The 23,853-nt window shown below is 42.4% G+C and overlaps 1 protein-coding gene across 1 annotated transcript; it reads left to right on the top strand.

Annotated features, from left to right (window-relative positions):
- Positions 1 to 14,640: 14,640 nt before the first annotated feature.
- On the top strand, positions 14,641 to 23,591 carry LOC146821839 (uncharacterized). The gene is made up of 4 exons (XM_085609918.1): positions 14,641 to 14,682; positions 20,899 to 21,336; positions 22,541 to 22,756; positions 23,538 to 23,591. Exons 2-4 carry the CDS (start codon positions 20,899 to 20,901, stop codon positions 23,589 to 23,591), a joined length of 708 nt encoding a protein of 235 aa, XP_085466044.1. The 5' UTR covers positions 14,641 to 14,682.
- Positions 23,592 to 23,853: the final 262 nt, after the last annotated feature.

The raw sequence follows: 23,853 nt of genomic DNA, 5'->3' as shown, positions 1-23,853 counted from the left end.
GCAAAGTGACTGGCAAAGCGATTTGCAATGTCTTGGGGGTCAGTGATGCAAGTATTATTAGCCTCTTGCAGAACCGGGACCAATCTGTTCACCCATTCCCACTTATCAAGCCATGCTGTCAATTTTCCCGCTTTATCACCTAGGTCATAAATCCTGCCAAGTTTCTCTCTTCCCAGTGCCTTAGCCTTCTCTGTGACTAACGTCCCATATTCATCCTGTTTAAGGCTTAGCAAGTGGAGTGAAGCTGGTGTGGTCGTTCCCGCCATGTCTCTTTCTAGGTTGTAGATCTCGTCCTCTACACTGGACACTTCCCTTTGTTGCTCCTTTTTTTGCCCAGATATTAATGAGAGCGCTTCTCCCCTAATTACAGTTTTGAAAGCTTCCCAGAGTGTCTGTGAGGAATCTACTGTGCCAGAATTTTCACTAAAATAAGTGTCTATGGTATTGAGAAGATCTTTGCGAATTTTAGGGTTGCGCAAATACCAGGGGTTAATGGGGCTAATTCTACCCACCTTATTCTGATCCAGAAGTATATGTAACCAAAGCGGTGAGTGGTCGGATATGCCCCTTGCTAAATGTTTGTTTTCATGAATAAGTGAGATTTGGGGGCTGGGGATCAAAATGTAATCTGATCTGGACAGGCTACCGTGGGCACCAGAATGGAAGGTGTGCTGTATTTTCTCAGGGTGGTAAGTACGCCAGCCGTCCACCAATCCCATGGTCTCCAGAAAGTCCGGCAGCCATCCTTTAGAGGGCCCCAACTCACGCTGGGGTGACGGTCCAGCCTACCCGAGCCCACTGAATTAAAATCACCTCCCAACAGCAGTATTCCCTCCGGTAGTGAGAGGAGAGTGGTGCACAGGTCCTGGAATGTAGTGGTTTGAAGGCCAGGTGGAACGTAAATAGACATTAATGTAATGGTTTGTCCCTCAGAGGACCCAGTAATACCTACATAATGGCCTCTATCATCCACCCATGTAGAATCTACGCTGAGGGGGATGTGTTTTTTAGCATAATGCCCACCACTCTCGAGCTCGTTGTAAAACCTGCATGTGCAACCAATTTATGCCCCCATCTGCACATCGCCTTACATGCACTGCCTATCAGGTGGGTCTCCTGTAAAAGAACAATGTCAGGGGCCTGCTTCTTGACATACTGAAGTACTTTACTGCATTTAAATTTATCCCCAAGCCCCTTTAACATTCCAGCTCAAAATGTTTGCCCCCTTATCCCACTGCATATGCATCAAACTTAATAGAAAAGGTCAAGGCCTCAGTCACGTCTATCACATTGCTTGTCGACGAAAAAACTGCAATTACAAACAAAAACCAATTTCCCCTCCAACAACCCCCTCCCTGCTTCCCTGCCCTCTGGACTTGTAACTGCCCATACCAAACTGGCAGAGCGCCTGTCGCCCAACTATTGTACTAAATGAAGAAGATGAGGGTGCGTGATACCCCGGCCCCCTTACCCCCCCACCCAAGAACATTTTACTTAACTCTGTAAGGAGATACTACATTAGTGCATTTCGAGTCCATCAACCCAGATTCACCCCTTGTACCGGTCATAATATGTCCACAGTGCCCATCTGCTTCTTCTCGTGGAGGTCTAGTTTGTGTCCAAGTTCCAGGGGGCATCTCCATCGGTCCTGAACTTGCTTCCTCGATAGTAACTTCTCCGATCTCAAGCTTTCCGGGTCTCCAGCCAGGTTGCTGTAATCTCAGGGTTGCCGAAAAACCAAGCCCTACCATCAGCTTCCACTCGAAGCTTGGACGGGAAGAGCATTGCATATTTGAGCCCCTTGTCTCTTAGCAATTTTTTTGCCCCAGGAAGGACCGTCTTTGCTTCTGGGTTAGTTGAGTGAAGTCAGGGAAGAAGGTTATATCGGCGTTATCCAGTCTGAGTGGAGGCCCCATTCTGGCTCGTTGAAGTATGGCGTCGCGGTCCCGGTAGTTGAGGATCCTGACCAGAATGGGACGTGGTGGGGCCCCGGGACTCGGTCACCCTCCTGGGACTCTGTGGGCTCTTTCCACAACGAAGAAGTTGCTAAGACCCTTGGGTTTAAGATGTTGAAGAATAAGGCTTTCCACAAACATGTCAACTGACTCCCCTTCTGCTGTTTCGGGGACCCCCAAAATGCGTACGTAATTGCACCGGAGGCGGCCTTTGTATTCATCCAGTTTAGTCTCCGAGTTCTTTCTGAAAGTTTGCAGTTCGTTGATTTCAGTTTGTAAGTTTGAGGTGTCTTCTATTACATTGGTAGTCTTGAGTTCCACCTGTTTAAGTCTCTCATAATTTTTATTGAGATCTGCACGGATTAGGTTCACTTCAAGCGTTATGGTGTCCATTTTATGTTCAAGCGAGGTTTTTATCTCTGCTAAGGCTGTCATGACATCCTTAAGAGTAGGTTCTTTATCTGTGATCCCCTGCTCTCCTGCATTCCTGTGTTTAGGGGAACACTTCATTGCATTGTCTTTTGAGAATGCATATTTGTCTAATTTGTTCGCTTGCACTGACTTGAGGCCCCTTGTGAATGCCATTTTGCCTATCTTCGGGGTCTTCACTGTGCTCAAAGCCGGATCCGCAATCCGGCTCAGCCAGGCAGGAGAGTTACGGTATGGCGTGAGCGATAGGAGCAACGCAGGCGTAGGGCCGCCATCCGGGCGTTGCGTATGCTGGACAAATAAGATAGGCGCGTGGGAGGTATGTGTTCACTATGTGTCCTTGGCGCCGCCTCGGTCAATAATTGTGGGGACCTTCCCTCTAGCTAAAGGAAAATGGTGTCACGTTTTCACTGGTGGGGCACCTCTCGCAGGGCATGCGATCTCCCCTTTATTTAAGTGAAGGTCAGTCAGCTTGTAGAGGGTGTTTACCAAGCTGTTCTTTTATGCCTCCAATTTCTTGGTGAGGGGTGGCGGGGGGGGCCACCCCGATTCTCTCTCCCCATCGCTCATTCCACCACCGCCGGCCAAATCGTGTCTTCACCGTTGCGGTGCAGGCTTACCAGCGTGCAGCACGGGGCCCGCCAAGCTTGGTTCGTGCCGTCCGTCCCACCGCCACTACGGCCCCCGCGGTCCGCCTCTCACTGCAGTTGATGCAGAGATCGGTCCGGGGTAGGCGTGTCAGGACCAGGCTCTGCGTCCTGCCGCCAGTGTCACAACGCGCCCCACGTCGTCAGTCAATCGAGGCCCCAGCGCTTGTTTACTGTGCAGGCCGCGTGGCTCCGACAAAGATACCACAGGATAGGGAGCAGGTGCGGACTCTGCTCCTCACGCCGAGTATTCAGGGTGCCTTTCGGTTGTCGGGTTTCTCCTCAGGTAACAGGATATGTATGTCGGATGTGGGGTTTTAGGGTCATGGTCGCCGGAGCTCCACTAGGCTGCGGCCATTACGATGCGCCGCGAAGCCACGCCCCCCTATTCTGACTTTTTAAAGAATAAAATGCACAAAGAGTGTATTTGAGGGGTGAGGTTGATGTCCAAGGAAAATCCAAGTGACTTGGCATTCAGTGAAAGTTGTTGTTTGAAGCCATCATGGTTTATGTCATTGAGCTAGGTTTGTACTGTTTCTTGTTTGTTTGTTCTTGGAAAACACTAGGAATTCTGCTTTTTGTTTGATTGAGCTTCAGATAGGTGCTGGACATCCAGGTCTGAATAATCTTCAGCCAGTGTTCGAGTTGCAGGATGTCTGAGGCAGAGGAGAGTACAGTTCTGAATCATTGGCATATTGGTGGATGTTCGTGCTGTTATCTGTGAGTAGAGCACCATGTGGCTCCATGTAGATGTTTTTTAGGTCTCGCCTTGCTATCGCGTAAGTGATCGCAAAGCGAGACTATAGGGGCTTTTAAAAGTGCTCCCAAAAAAGCTGATTGCATTGCTAGCACGCGCACAATCACGCGCTTGGTGCCGCCATGCACTCCGCTTTTTGGGAGCACTTCAAAGGGTTTGCTCCCCCACCCCCAAGCACGCTTTCGCTACGCTCCGCCGGGCTGATCACAGATTAGAACCACCTGAGAACACGTTTTCCCTTTAAAACACCGACTTCCTCACATTACTGGCATGCATGCCGGGAGCTACAGGACACTAAGTAAATCCTCAGGGCCAGGATACTTGATGAAGTAAGTCGTGTGCATGAGAAGAGGTCGGGATAAAAATCCACTGCACGTCAATGTTTCTATGCCGCCGTACCTCTGCTGTAACAGATCTCTGTTGTCTCTCCCGCTACCTCATGCATAGGGAAAGAAAGGGGTCATGTCTACATGGCCCCTTTCTTTCCCTATGCATGAGGTAGCGGGGTCGTCTTTTGAGCAGAATTTTTAATTTATTTCGCACGGTTTTAAAACACCCGACCTTCCGCCCACAAATTAAAAGAACAGGATACCTGCGAACGGACAGTGCTATGGTGGTCGTCATTGCCGACAAGAAAGAACACCTAGTGATCTGGGGGAGGTAATCTTGTCAATGTAAGATAATTAATCAACCTGGGAAAGGCGTCATTCTGGCTTACGGTACAGCGCAAGTGTGCCGCACAGGGTGTTTGTTACCTTCACACTTTAGTGAACGAGCCCAACTGATTTTAATGGAGTCTCGCACCTGGGAATCGCATTTCTCCGCTTGGAAGATGTACCGTTGGCCCAATTATCTCAAACGCCATTTTGTGCACGAAAATAAAACACGCTTTGACGATGTACTCGCTAAAGTAGATTTTAGCCACGCATCTCCAACCACCCAGAAACAAATTGGGATGGTGGGAATGGTTCCAAAACGTAAACATGACTTAATCATAGGTTGTTTTAACCTATAGTTAATGTATAGATGGTACTGTAGGCAAATCAAACCACTGACCTGAACACTGCTCGCGAGACCAAAGGGCATATTATCAAGCCAGGCGATAGAATTATCGCTGTTTTAGCGGCAGAAAACTGCCGCTAAAACGGCGATAAGGGATTTGATAATATGCTCTATGGAATTCCAATTGAAGCCCATGTTATATGTGAAGGACATCTAACATGGGCTTCAATTGGAATTCCATAGAGCATATTATCAAGCCAATTATCGCCGTTTTAGCGGTAGTTTTCTGCCGCTAAAGCAGCAATAATTTTATCGCCTGGCTTGATAATATGCCCCTAAATTAGACCCTTTCTCTGAATGGGTTATCGTCCTCCCTTAGCCCTGGAGCGGTTTAAGACGACCCGTGTGCCACTGTTATTCACCTGAGACATTTTTGGGCACTTTTTATATAGCACTAACCCGACCCGGAGGTATTGGCGCGCTTTACATAAGCACCAGTTACATTTAAACAAGGACTCATCCCAGGAGCACATGCATGATTTCCAGGGCAAAACGTCACCAAATGAGTGTCCCTGGGTACCCCAGTCCCTCCCATGGTACTCAGTAATCCACATTTCCCCGAAGGCCCAGGCTTGTGGCGCGCGCTCTTACCCTCCAAGTAGAAGGCCCTGCAGCCTTCGTCCTTCAGCCGCTCCATCAGCAGTCCCAGCACGCTATCTCCGGTGCCGCCGCCGTTCTGGTTGCAGTCGCTGCCTTCGTCGTAAAGCAGCACTGTGTCGGTGCGGCAGCGCCGGCCGAAGCGCTCTCGGTCGTCGGCGCGGGGGAAGAGAGCCCGCAGCGGCAGCTTCCCACCCCTCAGGCGCCGCAGCATGAGGCCCGGCAGGGCCACACTGAGCGCCGCCTCGATGTGCGAGGACTCGTAGAGCTCCTGCGGCCGGCAGTCCATGAGCAGCAGCCGCTCGCTGCCCTGCTCCATCTGCTCCTTCAGCCAAGCCGCCGTCTTGCCGCAGCCGCTCGTCAAGCCGGACGGGCGCAACTTCTCTAGCATGGGGAAAAGGCGGCGGGCGGCACGGGTTCGAGAGCACGGCTACTGTGGCATGTGCGCGCTGGTTCCACTCAGCGGAGCAGGAGTGACCCTGGCTGGGAGGACGAGCCTCGTCACAGCTGGTGGAAGACCTGAGATCCCGCACTTGAGGTCTTTTGACGGCTTTAAAGGATGCACGTTTCCGGGAGCTTTGATGTTTTCTTAGATGCAATTGTGATCTGGCACAAGGTAGTCCAGAGGTTTTAATGTTGGTCCGTCGAGGGGGTCGCGTGTGGTCTTTGCTCTGCAGCGTTTGCCCTCACTCAGTTCTGATCTCAAGATTGAAATAGGTTGTCTCTGTTCTTGGCTGTGCGGCACCTACTCCTTTAGGCATATGCACAAATCTGTGTTTTCGTCGGCTGGGGGTGGAGGCCTTAAGTCAGTAGTGCTCTCTGACAGGATGTTTTTTTTTGGTTTAGGCCCGCTAGTCCCTGAGCAATAAGGCTGGCTTGTTGCACCCACGGGCGCGCAACAATTCTGCTTCTCTCCCTGACCTGCCAAACTTCCGAGATCACAGCATGCCACGAGACCACCCGCTTTCCACAGCAAGCCTCGCAAATCCCGATCCACGGATACGTCCAACTTTCTCTTCTGTTCTTTCCTTCTCGACAACTCAAATCCAATTACCAGTCTGCCTGCAACTGGGAGGGGGCTCTCAATGGCTTGCGCCCTGCCTGCGAGTCCCCGTCTTCCTCGTGCTTTGCGCTCCTGTCTGTCTCTTCGGGCGCAGGCCTGCTTTTGTTATGCACTCAGGGGCCTTCAGCTTCAGGGAAACTCCGGTAGCAGCTCCGGCTTCAATGGAGACACGCAGAGAGCGCCTCAATGGGTAACCTTCTGTCAGTTCAACCAATCAGGACGTTGTGCTCCTTGAGCGCAGTGATTGATTGAGCACAGCAGAAGGTTACCCCATTGAGGCGTTGCCGTGGCGACGGAGCTGGCTGGAACAGGTTGTGTTGAATGAATCGGTAATGAGTTTGTCATTCACAAAAAAAAAAACAGAAAGGAATTTCCTCTCTTCGGATCACAGGAAGGAAGGAGGAGGAGGGGGCAGAGTCACCCCGGGCACCAGCAGCTCCTACTCCCCCCCCCTCCTCCTCCTCCCCCTCCTCCTCCCCCTCCCCAGCTGAAAGTTCACACAGCGCCGGAGACACGTTACACAACGTCCCGCTGCAGGCCGGATCTGGCCACACGCTCTGTTTCATTCTCCATACCGCCTCTGCCTGCACGCTTTTATGTACCACTTTCTCCGCCATTATGATTTAACCGAATCTTTTCAGAGGAGAAATTGCGGATTGTTTGGACTACCCCCTAGATCCAAATATAACATCAGTGTTTATATTGCGTACGTGTTGCCTTCTGAAGTGTTTTCAGCCATGAAATCTGAAGACAGCCTATTTATGTGCGGTTTAATATAGGGCGGGCTACAATGGTTATTGGGGCGCTTTGCAATAGAATAGATCACTACGTAAGAGACATTAATTACACCAGTAATGCATATTGCGTAACAACACGTATTTTGAGGCCAAATAAATCATCATGCAATGTCAAGGTAAAGGGGTAAGGTTAGAGACAAGATCAATGTAAAATCTAAGTCCGAGATGGGTTTGTGGGGAGAAGAGAAGTTAATAGAAATGTCTTTTTAATAGAGGGGTTTTCAGTTACAGTTTAAACGTTGTAATCGCGGTAGTGGTGCGTAAGCTTGGAGGTGAAAAGCTCCAGACTGGTAGCAATTCCTTGAAAAAAGGACTGAGCAATAATTCACTCCTTTTTAGGTCTCGCCTTGCTATCGCGTAAGCGATCGCAAAGCGAGACTATAGGGGCTTTTAAAAGTGCTCCCAAAAAGCGGATTGCATTGCTAGCACGCGCACAATCACGCGCTTGGTGCCGCCATGCACTCCGCTTTTTGGGAGCACTTCAAAGGGTTTGCTCCGCCGCCCCCAAGCGCGCGCGCGCCACGCTACATCTGCCTGCCCTCCCCTTTGAAACGTACAAAGACAACAATAAATAGCAGGCTTTCGCTTTACTAAACTTGTAATACCTAGGTGTCTACATAAGAAATGTAACCTCGTTTCCCATAAACACTTTATGATGCATAATTCTTCCCACTGGCACCTCGAGAACCTGATTCACTGTCCAACTACAGTTCCCATCAGCACGTGGGTGATGTGTAGTTCTTCCTTTTGATGTCTGAATAACTTTATTAGTATAAAATTGCTTCATACAAAGATTTACAATCTTCACAGAGGGTTCGTAAATACCACCAATTTCCCCTCCTTAGGATAGTGGGTTTGTTGCCCCTTTCTCTTCTTAAAAAATAGTTTAAAATATCTAGAATGAGTCAATTATATGTTAAATATCACTTGGTACCGGCTCGTATCGTATAGTACTACTACATTTCCCACCTACCTGGTGCGTTTTTTTCGACTGACGCTGAAATCCGCGTAGAGATGACACAATCATAGGGCGCCACACTGATCACAGATTAGAACCACCTGAGAACACGTTTTCCCTTTAAAACACTGACTTCCTCACATTACTGGCATGCACGCCGGGAGCTACAGGACACTGTAAGTAAATCCTCGGGGCCAGGATACTTGATGAAGTAAGTCGTGTGCATGAGAAGAGGTCGGGCTAAAAATCCAGAATGCCGGTGACTCTCCCTGACTTCTGACTCTATACGTTTTTAGGTCTCGCCTTGCTATCGCGTAAGCGATCGCAAAGTGACACTATAGGGGCTTTTAAAACTGCTCCCAAAAAGCGGATTGTATTGCTAGCACGCGCACAATCACGCGCTTGGTGCCGCCATGCACTCCGCTTTTTGGGAGCACTTCAAAGGGTTTGCTCCCCCGCCCCCAAGCGCGCGCGCGCCGCGCTCCGCCGGGCTTGTCTTTTTTTTTAGTGTTTTTTTTTTAACTTTAAGCGCGACATCTGCCTGCCCTCCCCTTTGAAACGTACAAAGACAACAATAAATAGCAGGCTTTCGCTTTACTAAACTTGTAATACCGAGGTGTCTGCATTTCACACGGTCGCTCCAAATGCATCATCTTTGTTTAGGGGTGTGTTATCTTTCCCTCAGTCACCCTCCCACCATGCACCCACCCTTAGCTCCTTCCTCTCTTTCGTTTCCCTGAGCACCAGCCAGTACAGGACAAGCACATTCACTTAAAATATACAGCTCCTAGCATCGAAGTCTCTCTTCTGGGCCCCTCCCTTAAAGCCCTCCCAACATCCCCATGCCGCGCATAGCTTATCTCCCTCATTGGGCCATAAATCTTCTCAGGCTGCCCATTTGCTTTGCTCTAACCTCCTCTCTCCTGTTGTCCTGTGTGTTACAAATGCTTGTTATTTAAGATGCTGAGAGTACATTTTTATTTTTAATTTACCCGGGAGGATTCCTACAAGCCCTTTTCATTTAAACTGACCCTGTCCCTTTACCTTTTAAAATTAACTCTTTCCTCCTCCCCCTTTGCCTCCCTCTCCCTTCGACTGCCCCCAGCCAATGAAAACAAGGATTTAAAATGCAATAGATCTCGCATTTGCGAGAATTTGAACCATTGGCATTGTAAATGACAATGCCTTTTATTTACGTATTGGTTTTGAAAACATAAATAAAAGGCATTGTCATTTACAATGCCAAAAGTTTAAACTTGTTTGAGTTGCATTTAGTTCCTCGATGGTGATCACTGCCTTTGCTCCTGCCCTTCCTGCCTCCGCCTTTTTAGGTTCCTCACTGGAGATCACTGACTCGCGTCCTTTGCTCACATCTGCTGTTTTGTTCAGTGCCAGAGAAATTATAACACATACATCTTCAGCCTTGTTTATTAGAAAGTTTGGTCCTTTTGCTTGCAGCTGCCGTTGCAAAAGGAAAGGGACAATATTAAATGACATCTGCAGGACATTAAAAACAAGAACAGGCATGCAAGAACACAATATATGGAGGTGTGTTGATGTACAGAGAGGCATGCAACCTAAGGAGATAAAAGGAGTTATGTCGATGTGCTTTTGGGTGTTCTTTGAAACGTAGGTAACCTTATATGTTTGGAATCTGGACAAGTTGCTGTTACTTTGCAAATATGTACATGGAATCAAGTAATAAAAAAACATTTAAAGTCCGTGCTGCATATACTTAAAGAGCCTGCGCGGGTAATAAGGTCACTTTTAAAAAACTGCTTTGGCTTCCAGCGCTTAATATTTGCCGGTTTCCACACGCAGGGTGCCAGAAGATACAGATATGGTGTAATACATAGAAGTAAGAGGAAAATAACAATTTACTGCCGGGTACTACAACCATGCATTCTGAACGCTACAGACACATTTATTTGACCACGGGAATTGTTATTGTTTTGCCTCCTTCTTGGTTTTCATCAGGGCCCGTACTCAAAGCATGCAGGGGTCTTAATTTAAGACGGTGTCTGTCGGAACGATCTACTGCACTTTAAAATACATTCAAAATAATAACAGATATAACTTTGTCTAACAATATCATCTCTCCCCTCTGCCTCTCCTCTGTCCCGTGACCCCTATTTGCCATCACTATCTCTCTTTTTGAAACAGATTACGTTAGCTCTGGAACTCCTTTACCCTATGCCTCTTCTCTTTATCGCCAGCCCTTCTATCCTCCTCTCCCCTCAGCCTCTCCTCTCTCCCTTAAACCCTACGCGACAGCGCTATGTGACTGTTTATTCAGAGGCACAGAAAGCGGCCTGTACTAGGACGCTTAGCAGTGTGTTTACACTTATCGACCATAAACATTGTCGGCACCTTTGTTTTGCCTCCTTCTTGTTTTTCATCAGGGCCCGTACTTAAAGCATGCAGGGGGCTTAATTTAAGCCGGTGTCTGCCGGAACGCTCTACAGCACATCAAAATACATTCAGAAAAATAACATATATAACTTTGTCTGCCATCCTCATCTGTCCCCTCTGCCTCTCCTGTCTCCCGTGACCCCTATTTGCCATCACCATCTCTGTTTTTTAAACAAATTACGTTAGGTCTGGAACTCCTTTCCCCTAGGCCTCTTCTCTTTCTCGTCACCCCTTCTATCCTCCTCTCCCCCTTAACCCCTACGTGACTGCGCTGGCTTTCGCTTGCATAAACAACTAGGGGGGTATCTTGGGGCTGCATTCCAGAGTCAGGTCACTTGCGCACGCAGACACAGCGCATCTCAAACATTTGAAAAAAACAGTGCACTGCTCTTCTTTCGTTTGATCCTCACCCGTCTCCATAGCATCCACTAGGGCCATAATATCATCGAGTGCAGGGACTTTACATTAAGCCAATGTCTTCAAAATAAAGTGCACGCCATAAAACAATGCCAATTCCACGTAACACCTTTTTGTTTTTTCAAATGGTTACTAGCACTTTGTCGGCGTACAGGGGCACAATGGTGGGTTTTAGGTGTAACAGGGCCATAAAATTAGCACCTGAAAAAACCTGACATTAGACATGTGTCTGCTGGGGCGCTTAGCACTGTCTTACAAATTCTCTCCCATAAACATTGTAGGCACGTTGTGTTAGCCTCCTTCCTGATTTTCATCCGGGGTTTATATTCTTGCATTGTCTCCTAGCACGACACCTTCCAATAGGCTGCTGCCACAAACAACAACAGTCGGGGAAGACTTCGCTCACCTATCTTTCAAGTAAGTCTAGTTTATTAGCAGAGGCACTTTGCTAGCATTTGTGGTTTAAGATTGTAGTGAAATTTGACTACGAGCATCAGTTCACGAGTTGGCCACCTTTGTAAAAGAAAGAAAAAACAGGCCTCAGTATAAGTGCAACCTGAGATTTCGCTGTGAAAGCATCCCTCACAGCAATGCTGCTGAAGCAGAAAAAGGGTCAGGGGAGCGTATATGTAAGTGTTTTTAAAAATATACAGTCATATTAACATTGCTTTAATGTTCGTTTTATCACACTACTATAGTTTATATCGAACTCACACTTATTTCTCAACGCAGCTCATAATACACGTATCTAGCTTTTTGTTGTGAAGGCAGCAGGCTTAGGGCTTACAATGTGCCGGGTACTACAAACATGCATTCTGAACGCTACAGACACATTTATTTTACCACGGGAATTGTTATTGTTTTGCCTACTTCTTGGTTTTCATCAGGGCCCGTACTCAAAGCATGCAGGGTTCTTAATTTAAGACGGTGTCTGCCGGAACGATCTACTGCACTTTAAAATACATTTAAAATAATAACGGACATAACTTTGTCTAACATTCTCATCTCTCCCCTCTGCCTCTCCTCTGTCCCGTGACCCCTATTTGCCATCACTATCTCTCTTTTTCAAACAGATTACGTTAGCTCTGGAACTCCTATACCCTATGCCTCTTCTCTTTATCGCCACCCCTTCTATCCTCCTCTCCCCTCGGCCTCTCCTCTCTCCCTTAACCCCTACGTGGCTGCGCTGCCTTTTGCTTGCATAAACAACTCGGGGGATATCTTGGGGATGCATTCCAGGCTCAGGTCACTTGCAGCAGGCAGACACAGCGCATCTCAAACATTTGCAAAAACAGTGCACTACTCTTCTTTATTTTGAGCCTCACCCGTCTCGTACTGCTTTCAATACAACACAAAGCATACACTAGGGACATAATGTCATCGAGTGCATGGGCTTTACATGAAGCCGATGTGTGCACAATAAAGTGCACGACATAAAACACTACCCATTTCTACGTAACACCTTATTTTTCAAATGATTAATACCACTTTGCAGGCGTACAGGGGCAAACTGGTGGATTTAAGTTGTAACAGGGCCGTAATATTAGCACCTGCAAAGACCTTACATTAGGCAGGTGTCTACTGGTGCGCTTACCACTGTATTTAAAATTCTCTCCCATAAACATTGTAGGCACGTTGCCTTAGCCTCCTTCGTGATTTTCATCTGGGGATTATATTCTTTCATTGTCTCCTAGCACGACACCTTCCAATAGGCCTCTATTTCCACACACACCTCCACTATCTTTAACAATGTATCACGCACATCTGTTAGGTGCTGCGAAAACCTGGCACGTACTCCAAGCCTGCAAGGGAAATAAATTACGCCACTGTCTCCCGGAACGCTCTACAGCACATTCAAATACATTCCACTGAATTAAAATTATAATTTTCTCTGACATCCTCCTCTCTCCCCTCTACCTCTCCTCTATCCCATGATCCCTATTTCCGCGCGCGGCATGCTCCGCAAGTGAATACACCTTTAAAAAACAACATTTAAGCCAGATTGTCAGAGTGCTGTTCAACATCAGAACATTAGTAGATAAGTGATTTTATTAGGGCAACAAAAAAAAATAATTACAGTCAGAAATATTACCATATGAGATATATTACTTTAAACACACACTATTCAACACACTCACACTGAAGCACCCTCTCTCCCATATCTCACACAGACTCTAAAAAACACTCTATAACACACTTAGTACTAAACTCACACACACTCTCGCTGCTCAGAATTCGCTTTTATTACGGCAGGGGGCTACATGTGGACATAAGGGATGCTATTTATCACTTTCACTACAAAATTGTGGTCCTAAAAAAACAAGCAAAACTAGCATTCAAAGGAGAAAGAAACAAGATGTCACGTCGCATACATTACAAATAATATCAAAAGCGTTTATATACTAAGTACAGAAGTAATTTTCGTCAGGGTCAAAAACATAGTCCCGGAAAATTGTAATAGTCAAACATGCAATAAATACGTTTTGAAACGCTAACTTCGACGCCATCACAAACAAAGCACTCTCTCACATATCTCACACACACTCGAACACACTTGGTACTAAACTCACACACACTCTCACTCAACATCATACTCGTTACCTTTAAAATACACAGTCTCTCAAGAAAAAATGTATCACACATACAATAACACACACTTACTCACATACTCTCGCAATGGTAGGGACACACACATACCCTCAATAACATGCAGTCTTCCACAAATACACACTCACAAACAATATCTCGCAGACGGTCTTTCACATATGCTCTAACACAACCACTGTACCTCACATACTCTCTCACCAAAATTATGACGTGCACTCGCACACACACACTCTGTCACACTCTCACACAATCCCTAACACACTCTACCTCACACTCTCCATCACAAACTCTCTATTACACACTCTGCATCACACACTCTACCTCACACACAAAATTACATACACTCGGTCACATACACTCTTAACACACTCACAGACTCTATCACACACACACACTCACTGACACTCACACACATTCAGGTTGCTCAATAAGTCTTTAGAAACATTCTATGTAATGTCTTTTGTTCGCATACATAGAGAAAATAAAGGTATACACACATAGCTCAGCTCATAGCTTTGCATTTAAACATTAAATATAAATGGGGTGGCATTGGATTACCAATTGCAGAAAAAAAAAATCGCTAAAAACCAACTAGTACAAAAAAATAGTTCATTAGAAGTAAAGCTACATATCTCTAACTATATCGCCCTATATCTATTTTAATGTTAGTTTCACACGATGTCCAAATCTCAATTCGCTGTATAGAAAGCCAATGCTGGTACCACTTACAACACAATGTGAATCCAACAAAACAATAGGGTAAAAATAAACATTAATCAATAGCATTTCGAGAAATAGTTCCCCTTACTCACAGAGGAACACACTCGACCAAGCAAAAATAAACCGCTTTTCACATCAAATGCTTTATAAACAATTATAGTTTTGATATGTTGTGGCAGGGATAAATACATCTCACTCACACTTTTTCTTTTATTGATAAACAGGTACCAGTTGTGCAAGAAAATACTAAAAGAAATTAAGGTAAGAAGGTTTGCTAATATTTAGAAAGGCATTGCGGAGCATTACTATATTCAATTGCAAATTACACAACAATTTCACAACAGGGGCCATACGTCCGATCGATCCTTAATACCTATTACATAGCACCAATACATATACTATGCACAAAATCCTACAGGCTAGTTACCATCAAGGAAATTAAAGATTTCATAGCCAATCACAAGGAAAACAATGCCTGCCAAATAGTACTTTTGCTCTTTTACATAGCTTTTACAAACCCGTTAATACATGGCAGGCAAATGATCTACATTATATTATGGACCTTGGGGATGCTTTATATAGACACATGCATTCGATTAACAAGGAAACTCTTATGCATCCAGATGACTTGCCTAAATATATAGAACACAATAACAGCTTTTATTCAATTACACTACGTACACCTTATTATGGAGACGTGCTCAAACGATTTGCTAACGAATATCCAGATATTGCAACTGCATTAAATTTTAACACTTGATAGGCATTATGGCATACTACTTTGTATGAATGTATATGTGATTGCTATTTTAAAATATAGACAGACATTCTTTGTCTTTGATTCACATAGCAGGGACAATGAAAGCATGCCTCATCCTACTGGAACATGCATAAGTATTGAAATAACAACATTTGGAGGACTTATGGACTATATAACAAAACTTGCACGCTGCATAAAAAATCCCTTTGAAGATCTAGTGCAATTTGAGTTAACTCCAATACGTATAAGTAGCATTAAAAAAGAAACATTACAAAAATATGTTAGGGAACACACGAAAAAGGCAGATTTAAATACAAGTGAAAGACTATATGTACATAGGACAGGAATGCCTTTACAGCAAAGTATTGAGACAATAATCTGTCCGTCAACAACAAGGGAAATATTACACCAGGACAAACGTGACAATGATATTAATTATTCACATATGTCACAAGAAAATAATGATGTTGTGGGAACAAATCAACTTACACAAAACATAGGACAGAGAAGGGATATTTTAGTACCAAGAAAAGCAAAAAAAAGGCCATGCACTAGTACTAGAGCAGAAGAATTACACACCCATAAAAAAAGGTGTGTGGAACAGAACAAACAAGATGAATTTGCAATACATACGTCACCCCAAACAAATACACAAAGTATTAGGGAGGTAATTAAAAACTTTCATAAAGCAATATTGCATGGCCCAGAGTACATTTGTACTATTTGTAATCAATTGTGGCATAAACAATATTTAGTAAATACACATAGTGTTTGCAGGAGTGACATATTTGTGCTATGTGACATTAGTAGCACAAAAAATCAATTTATTTGCAGGAGTTGCTACCGTTACATTAAAAAGGATAAAATACCACCATGATCTGTTTTAAACGGGATGAAATTCCCAGATATACCAATACAATTACACTTGCATAATTTAGAGGAGCGATTAGTTTCTCCTAGAATTCCATTCCTACAAATTCGCTCTTTGCCACGGGGGTTCCAAAAATCATTATAAGGTGCTGTAGTTAATGTACCGGCAGATGTGATGGGAACTGTTACCATTTTACCAAGACAAATTAATGACGCCATGACAATACCAGTGAAATTGAAAAGGAAGTTAGTCTACAAATCATACACACATTTTGAGAATGTTAGACCAAATACGGTCAAACAGGCAGCTCTATGGCTAGCAACCAATAGTTCACTGTTTAATGAATATGGCGTCACCATTAATCCAGATTGGGAGTATATACCACCTGAAATAAGTAATAGCGATCAAACGTCTGACACAAATTATTCATCTGATACTTCAGATCACAAGGAAGCAGGGAATTTAGATACTATGTTAACTAATGAAACTATTACCAAGGAATGTGTTAATGTCTTAAGTTTAGCACCAGCCGAACATAACACCCCAAGAGGTTTATATGAAGATAAAGATTCAGAATTTTTAGCTTTCCCTACCATTTTTTGTGGTGAGCGAAGGCCTGACAATAATAATAGACACGTACCTGTACACTATAGCACTATTTGCCAATGGGAATTAAGAAGTTGTGACAGGAGAGTCGCAAGATCAATTAATAATGTTCTCTTTAAACTCAAAAAATTGCATATTAAGCAAATCCAAGGAAAAATTTACATTTCACTACGGAAACATTTTACCGGTGGAAAATTTATTACTGCTAAAGACATCAAATATAATTTAGGTAATGTCTTGCAATACAATGAGGGTTACAAAATCTTAAAAACTATCCGCAGTTCACCACCATATTGGGAAAAGTGCAAAAAATATCTATTTGCTATGATAAGGCAACTTGGAATCCCAACTTTTTTTCTCACTTTATCTGCTGCTGAAACTAAATGGCAACATTTAATCAATATACTACTACGCATACAACAATTAGAACCTTGCACTGAGGCAGATTTTTTAAACATGTCTTGGGAAAATAAGTGTAAATTAATACAACAAGATCCGATTACATGTGCAAGGCATTTTGACTATCAAGTTAGGGAACTGTTTAAGTCAGTTTTGATGCATAAGGAAAATCCCATTGGGGAAATAGTCGACTACTTCTACAGAGTTGAATTTCAACAGAGAGGTTCACCACATATACATGCATTACTATGGATAAAAAAAGCACCACGATATGGTGTATCAACAGTCGATGAAGTAATTGCCTTTATTGATAAATACATCACATGTCATAAGTCTGAAACAACACATTTGCAGCCTTTAATTGCTCTACAAAGGCATGGACACACTAAAAATTGCAGGAGGAAAAACCAAAGAACCTGCAAATATCACTATCCTAAATATCCAATGCCAGACACTCTAATACTCGATCCTTTGCCACAGGACGAAACAGATAAACAGTGGAAAGGAAATATAAAAGTCATCCATGAGGCTATAAATAGTGCTAACTTTAATACGCTAAATTTTGAAGAATTCTTGGCCATGATCAATATGGACAATAAACAGTATGTTACTTCTATACAAACTACACTGAAAAAAACTACAATCTTTTTAAAACGAAACCCGAGAGAATGTTTTATTAATAACTATAATCCTACTATTCTAGAAGCTTGGAGAGCAAACATAGACTTGCAATTTGTACTAGATGCTTATGCTTGTGCGGTCTACATCATTTCATATATCAGTAAGTCACAGAGAGGGATGAGCAAACTTATTGCACAGGCGGCTAAAGAGGTACAATGCAATACTGTTGTAAAAGAACAACTTAGGCACATAGGGAACAAATTCCTAAACTGTACAGAAATTAGTGCTCAAGAAGCCGCATACCTCAGTCTTCAAATTCCATTAAGGAAAAGTTCACGATCATTTGTGTTTATTAATACTAGCCCTCCTGAAAAAAGAACATATTTAATGCGAGATATGGAGAGTATTAATGCTCTGGAAGATAACTCTACTAACATCCAATGTGATAATATTATTGTAAAATACTGCAACGCCCAAAAACATTAGAAAATTGTACATTAGCGGATTATGCTGCTAATTTCAACTATGTCCATAAAAAACTACTTCCAAAAGAAACAAATGACTCTGAAAACTTGCTTGCAGAAACTAATTTTTACAGCTCAGATGAGGAAGAAATACAAATAGAATGCACAGGAGAGGAGGGGCAAAGTGTAGCGTTTGAGAAAAAATATGCCTTAACTAAGCGCACACGCAGCAGAATAATACGTTACTGCAGATTTAACAAGGAAAATTATTACAGGGAAATACTAATGCTTCACTACCCATGGAGGGTAGAACACAAAATGTTATTGCACAATAACACTTACTATGAAAGGTATCTCGAAGTTAAAAACATTGTAGATCCACAAATTAAAAGGTATAACTACAATGACGGGGAGATTCCAAAAAATATTGGTGATATTAGTGAGGGATTCATAGTAACTCCTCCACTTTCCCCAGTAATAATTACTTCAGAAACATTATGCAAAGAAGGTAACTATAAAGAACAAGAAAATCTATATGACTTGTCATTAGATTTAGGGATTCGAAGCATTCCTGAAGAGCAAAGCATAAGCAACTCTATTTTGCCTGATGACAAATACAAACATATAATGCACAATTTGACTGGGGAACAATTAAATTTTGTTTACCATCATTTGCACTGGTTGAAAACAAAAGACGAACCATGCTATACTTTTGCACAGGAGGTGCAGGAGTGGGGAAAAGCTTTCTAATAACTGCACTATACCAAACATTACTACGGTATTATAATACTAAAGCAGGGGAAAATCCAGACAATATTCATATATTGCTTACTGCTCCAACTGGCAAAGCAGCACATAATATTAATGGAAGAACACTGCATAGTACTTTTAAAATACCAGTATCACAAAGTTTTAGTTATAAGCCACTGACACATGAAAATAGAACTGCACTTCAAAATCAAATGATGCATGTAAAGGTAATAATTATAGATGAGATTTCAATGGTGGGCAGGAATATGTTCAATTTTATCCATAACAGGCAACAAGAAATAAAAGCTTCAAATCAACCTTTTGGCGGAGTTTCCATATTAGCTATTGGAGACCTATACCAATTAAAACCAGTTTTTGACAAATATATTTTTGAGGATGCAAACCAAATGAATGGCCCTTTAAGTACTAACTTATGGATAGAACATTTCAAACTATTTGAGCTAACAAAAATAATGCGCCAACAAAATGATAAACACTTTGCAGAATTGCTCAACCGATTACGCGAGGGAAAACATACACAGGAAGATATTTCGTGCATTAAAGTACGGGAATTAGCACTTAGTGCCAGCCTTTCGAAAACAATTCCATATATAATGTCCACAAATAGAGAAGTAGATGAAATTAACAGCCGAGTGTTACAACAACATAGTGAACACTATCCCATTTACACAACAATAGCTAACGATAGCGTGGGTTCAGATGTGGATGAAAACGTTAAAAAGACTATACTGAAACAATTACCAAAAGATCCAACAAAAACAATGGGCCTTTCACACACATTACACATTGCTTTACAACTACGATATGATTTAACTTGCAATGTCAATGTTAGTGATGGGTTAACAAATGGAGCTTCCGGTTTAGTACAGCTAGTAGAAATAATTAACAATACACCATTTATTATATGGATGGCATTTGATAATCCTATGGTTGGCAAATCTACACAGAGGAATATAAATATTTATATCACTCACCAATTTTACATACATGGACACCAATACATCCTATAGCAAGACAATTTCAATTTACTAGGAAATTTATAACAGTTAAATGCAAACAATTTCCTTTACGGCAAGCATCCGCACGCACTATACATAGAACACAAGGGGAAACTCTAGAACCACTTTATATACACTTTAATAACAGTAAAATTCATCATTTGCATTATGTGGCTTTAAGCAGAGCAAAATCTATACACAACATATATATTCAAAATTTTGATGAGGAGAAAATTCTTGTGCATCCAAAAGTTTCCCAGGAAATGCAAAGATTAAGGGCGCATATGCCACTAGACATATCCATTCCACAATTACAAAATTACAGTGCACATTTTAATATCATCGCACACAATATACGCTCACTTCAAAAACATTTTACATCCATGTTAGCAGACAAAAACATGTTACAAGCAGACATTATTTGTTTGACAGAGATAAACACTACAAAAAAGGCAAAAGAACATGATTTTGAAATACAGCAATATTATCATTTGATATATGATAAATTCCATACACAACACACACAACATGGAATGATACTTTACTACAAGAAAAATCTTTGTATTCTACCTATTTATGAGACGCAAGAAGGTATTGACATTATACATTTCACATTACATATTAATAATACTGATTACATAATTATTATTGTATACAAGCCACCACATACATTAATGCATTCACGATTAAAAGCTATTATAAACATCACTAACTTTTACCCACACTGCAAATACGTCATAATGGGAGATTTCAACATAAATTTAGGGGAAACAAATTCAAACACTACAGGACTTCTGCAGTTTTTCGAAAAAAAATTACGGTGCAAACAAATCATAAACTGTTACACAACAAACTACCAATCTATATTAGATCACATATACACAAATGACATATTGCAAAACTATGGGACATTAGAATGCTATTATAGTGATCATAAAGCTTTATGGGTATCAATTTAGCAATGCATTAACTTTTATTACATTTTAGATGCAGACTATTCAAGACATTGCTAAGAATTGTGCCGAAGAAAATAAACCATATCAGAAGCCAATAAGAGTCAACGTCATCAAATGCTCAGAGAAAACCAACTACAAAAATGCGAAACACGAAAACAAAGTACTATATCATTTAGCTTTAGCAGATACAACTGGAACCATTAAAGCTACTTGCTATCAAGAACAATTGTACCAGCAAACAAAAGAAAACTGTGGACTACTAATTCGCAATTTCCTATTCAAAAACAATTCAATACTAATCACCAAACAAACAAAAGTCACAAAATATCCAGCTATGCCATTGAAAGATTTCATAGTGAAAGAAGCAGAGAAAATATTACAACCCCCAGCACCACCAGCATCACCTATCAAGGAAATTAAACATGCAACAGTGAAAAGTTTAATGACTGTGTGCGGCACCATTTCTGAAGTAAGTATCACTAAACCACTCAATATCTATGCTCTACCTCTCTCTATCTAACTCTCGAAACAGACTGCTCTTTCCGGGTCTTTCTCTCTGTATACACATATCTCTAGGAAACTACACAACTATCTCTATAGCACTCTCTCAAAACAACGCCAAATAGATCTATCTATTTCATTCCTCTCACTAACAATACAAACACATCTAATCATCAACCTAAATACACACTAGACAGCATCTCGCTATCACCTAACTATTCTCTAGAGCAAAATGTTTTAGCACACCACTCAGACTCGGTCTAACCATACATATCTTTCTCTCTCTCTCTCAGAAAATATAATGGTATCTATTTAAAAAAACATCCATATCTGTCTACACACCTCTCTCTAAATCTCTCAAACTCTACATACATACCTTACACTCGGCACACCTATATTTCGATCACAAAAAAACGCTCTCTACACCTCACTCTCCAACTCAGCCTGTTTATCTCTCTAAACACCTATCTATAACTCTACACAACTCTCTATCACACTCTCGATAAACACATAACATTCTATCTCTACACAACACTCTCTATCACTCTCTCTACACACCTCAATCGTCAAGATATATGCACACATCTCTCTAGAACAGTCTATCTAATAAAATCTCTGTATTGGTCTCTCTCTACACACCTCTCTCTCTATACACATCACTATCGCTCTTTTACAATCAACAAACACACATCAATCGCTCTCAACACCAAACACTCCCTAGACACACATCTTTTTGCATCTAAACCCACATCTCACTATAACAATACACATCTGCAGTTCTCAGTCGCTCTATATATATATATATATATATACACACACACAGAGCACATTAAATATCTATAAACAACTTTCACGGTTTGTCTATAAATCTGCACAACTCTTACTCACAATCTCTTAACACACCTTCATCTCTACACACCACTCAATCTATGCAAACCTCTGTATCTCTATCTATACACACATCTCAATTTCTCACTTTCTCTCCTCAATTTATCACTAGATAAAATTCACAATCTATAAAAAACATCCAAATTTTAGTACACAACTCCTCTGCTACACACACACCTCTTTTATTCTCTATCCCTCTGACTAGCTCTCACTCACTCTCTCTCTCGCAACACACCTCACTCTATAAAATTAAATATTATTAACAAACTTGGATTCTCTTTTAGGAAGAAGAAAAAAAGACTGTCTTCATCAACGGCCAACAAACTGCTATAAAATCAATTACTTTGAAAGATGCCACGGATGAAATAAAAGTCACACTATGGAGAGAAGCAACGCTGTTTCAAACAAATATTGGAGAATACGTTACAATAAGCCATGTCACCGTGCATCTATTTAATGGGCAAAAAATATTAAATACGACAAGGCACAGCCAAATACAAGTATGTATTACATTACTCACCTATAGCTGTCCTATACCCCTCTAACACACCTCCAAAAAAATTAACAACACACGTCTCCTCTTATTCAAAATATACAAGGCAAATACTATACTACCCCGACTCTATACACCTCTTAGCCTATACTAGCCCACAAAAACACAATACAACTTTTACAGCATCTATCACTCTTCTACTGCTTTTAGACAACTTACATAGCACCATTATATACCTCTTCAACACTTATTCAACACACTGTCGCAGCCTTGAATCCTCGGAATCGTACGTTGCTTTTATGGTCCACCTCTCGACACCACCACGGTCTGGTTTGTTGTCACAGACTCCATGGAGTGGTCAAGCGGGGGAAGGAAAGGAAGGGGACAGCGGGGAGGGAGACCTGTAAACAAAAGTACAAACACTTAGGTATAACGAACACACATAAACATAAGTCATGTACAATCCTGTCTACCCTTATACTGGGAAGGCACCCTTGACAGATGAGAAAAAAAGGCGTCTGCTTGTTTCGTCAGCAGTAGGAAGTAGCAGTTTTCAATTGTGTCTAAAAAACAAGAACCACATTGTTTTAGCAAGAGCGGCCCCACCCCTATTGTCTTGTGATCCCCTCAAAGATGTATCAACACCTACCCCAGGAGGCTGAGAGCTTGAAGGTACAGGGGTGCAGGGCTGACAGTGGCGCACGTTCCCCTGTAGGTAAATAACAGAAACACAGCACCCTCTCTTGAGGAATTAATGCACTAACTTAACATTCACTGGGTACTGCTAGATCACCCAATACGCCACTCCGGGCGCTTTTCACACTGGCAATGGTAAACGATAATTGTCACACAATACGCCACTCCGGGCGCTATTCACACTGGTAATGATAAACGATAATTGTCACACACCAAGGTCTGATACGTCTCACACCTGTAAGGCTTCTGCCTGTTTATGTCATTAGTTTTTCCTGCAATCACAAGTTCCAGCAAATCACAGGTAGGTAGTAAGTGACACGCGGGGCAGATGCCACTGCGCGGTCCACTATCTGCTCCGGGGAAGGATTCCCCCAGCCGGGGCTTCCCAGGAGAAATCAAACAAGCCTA

Source organism: Triturus cristatus, chromosome 6 (assembly GCF_964204655.1).
Source record: "Triturus cristatus chromosome 6, aTriCri1.1, whole genome shotgun sequence".
Classification (NCBI taxonomy): domain Eukaryota; kingdom Metazoa; phylum Chordata; class Amphibia; order Caudata; family Salamandridae; genus Triturus; species Triturus cristatus.
The sequence above is the reverse complement of the archived record's forward strand: the minus strand, read 5'-3'. Positions and strand labels throughout refer to the sequence as shown.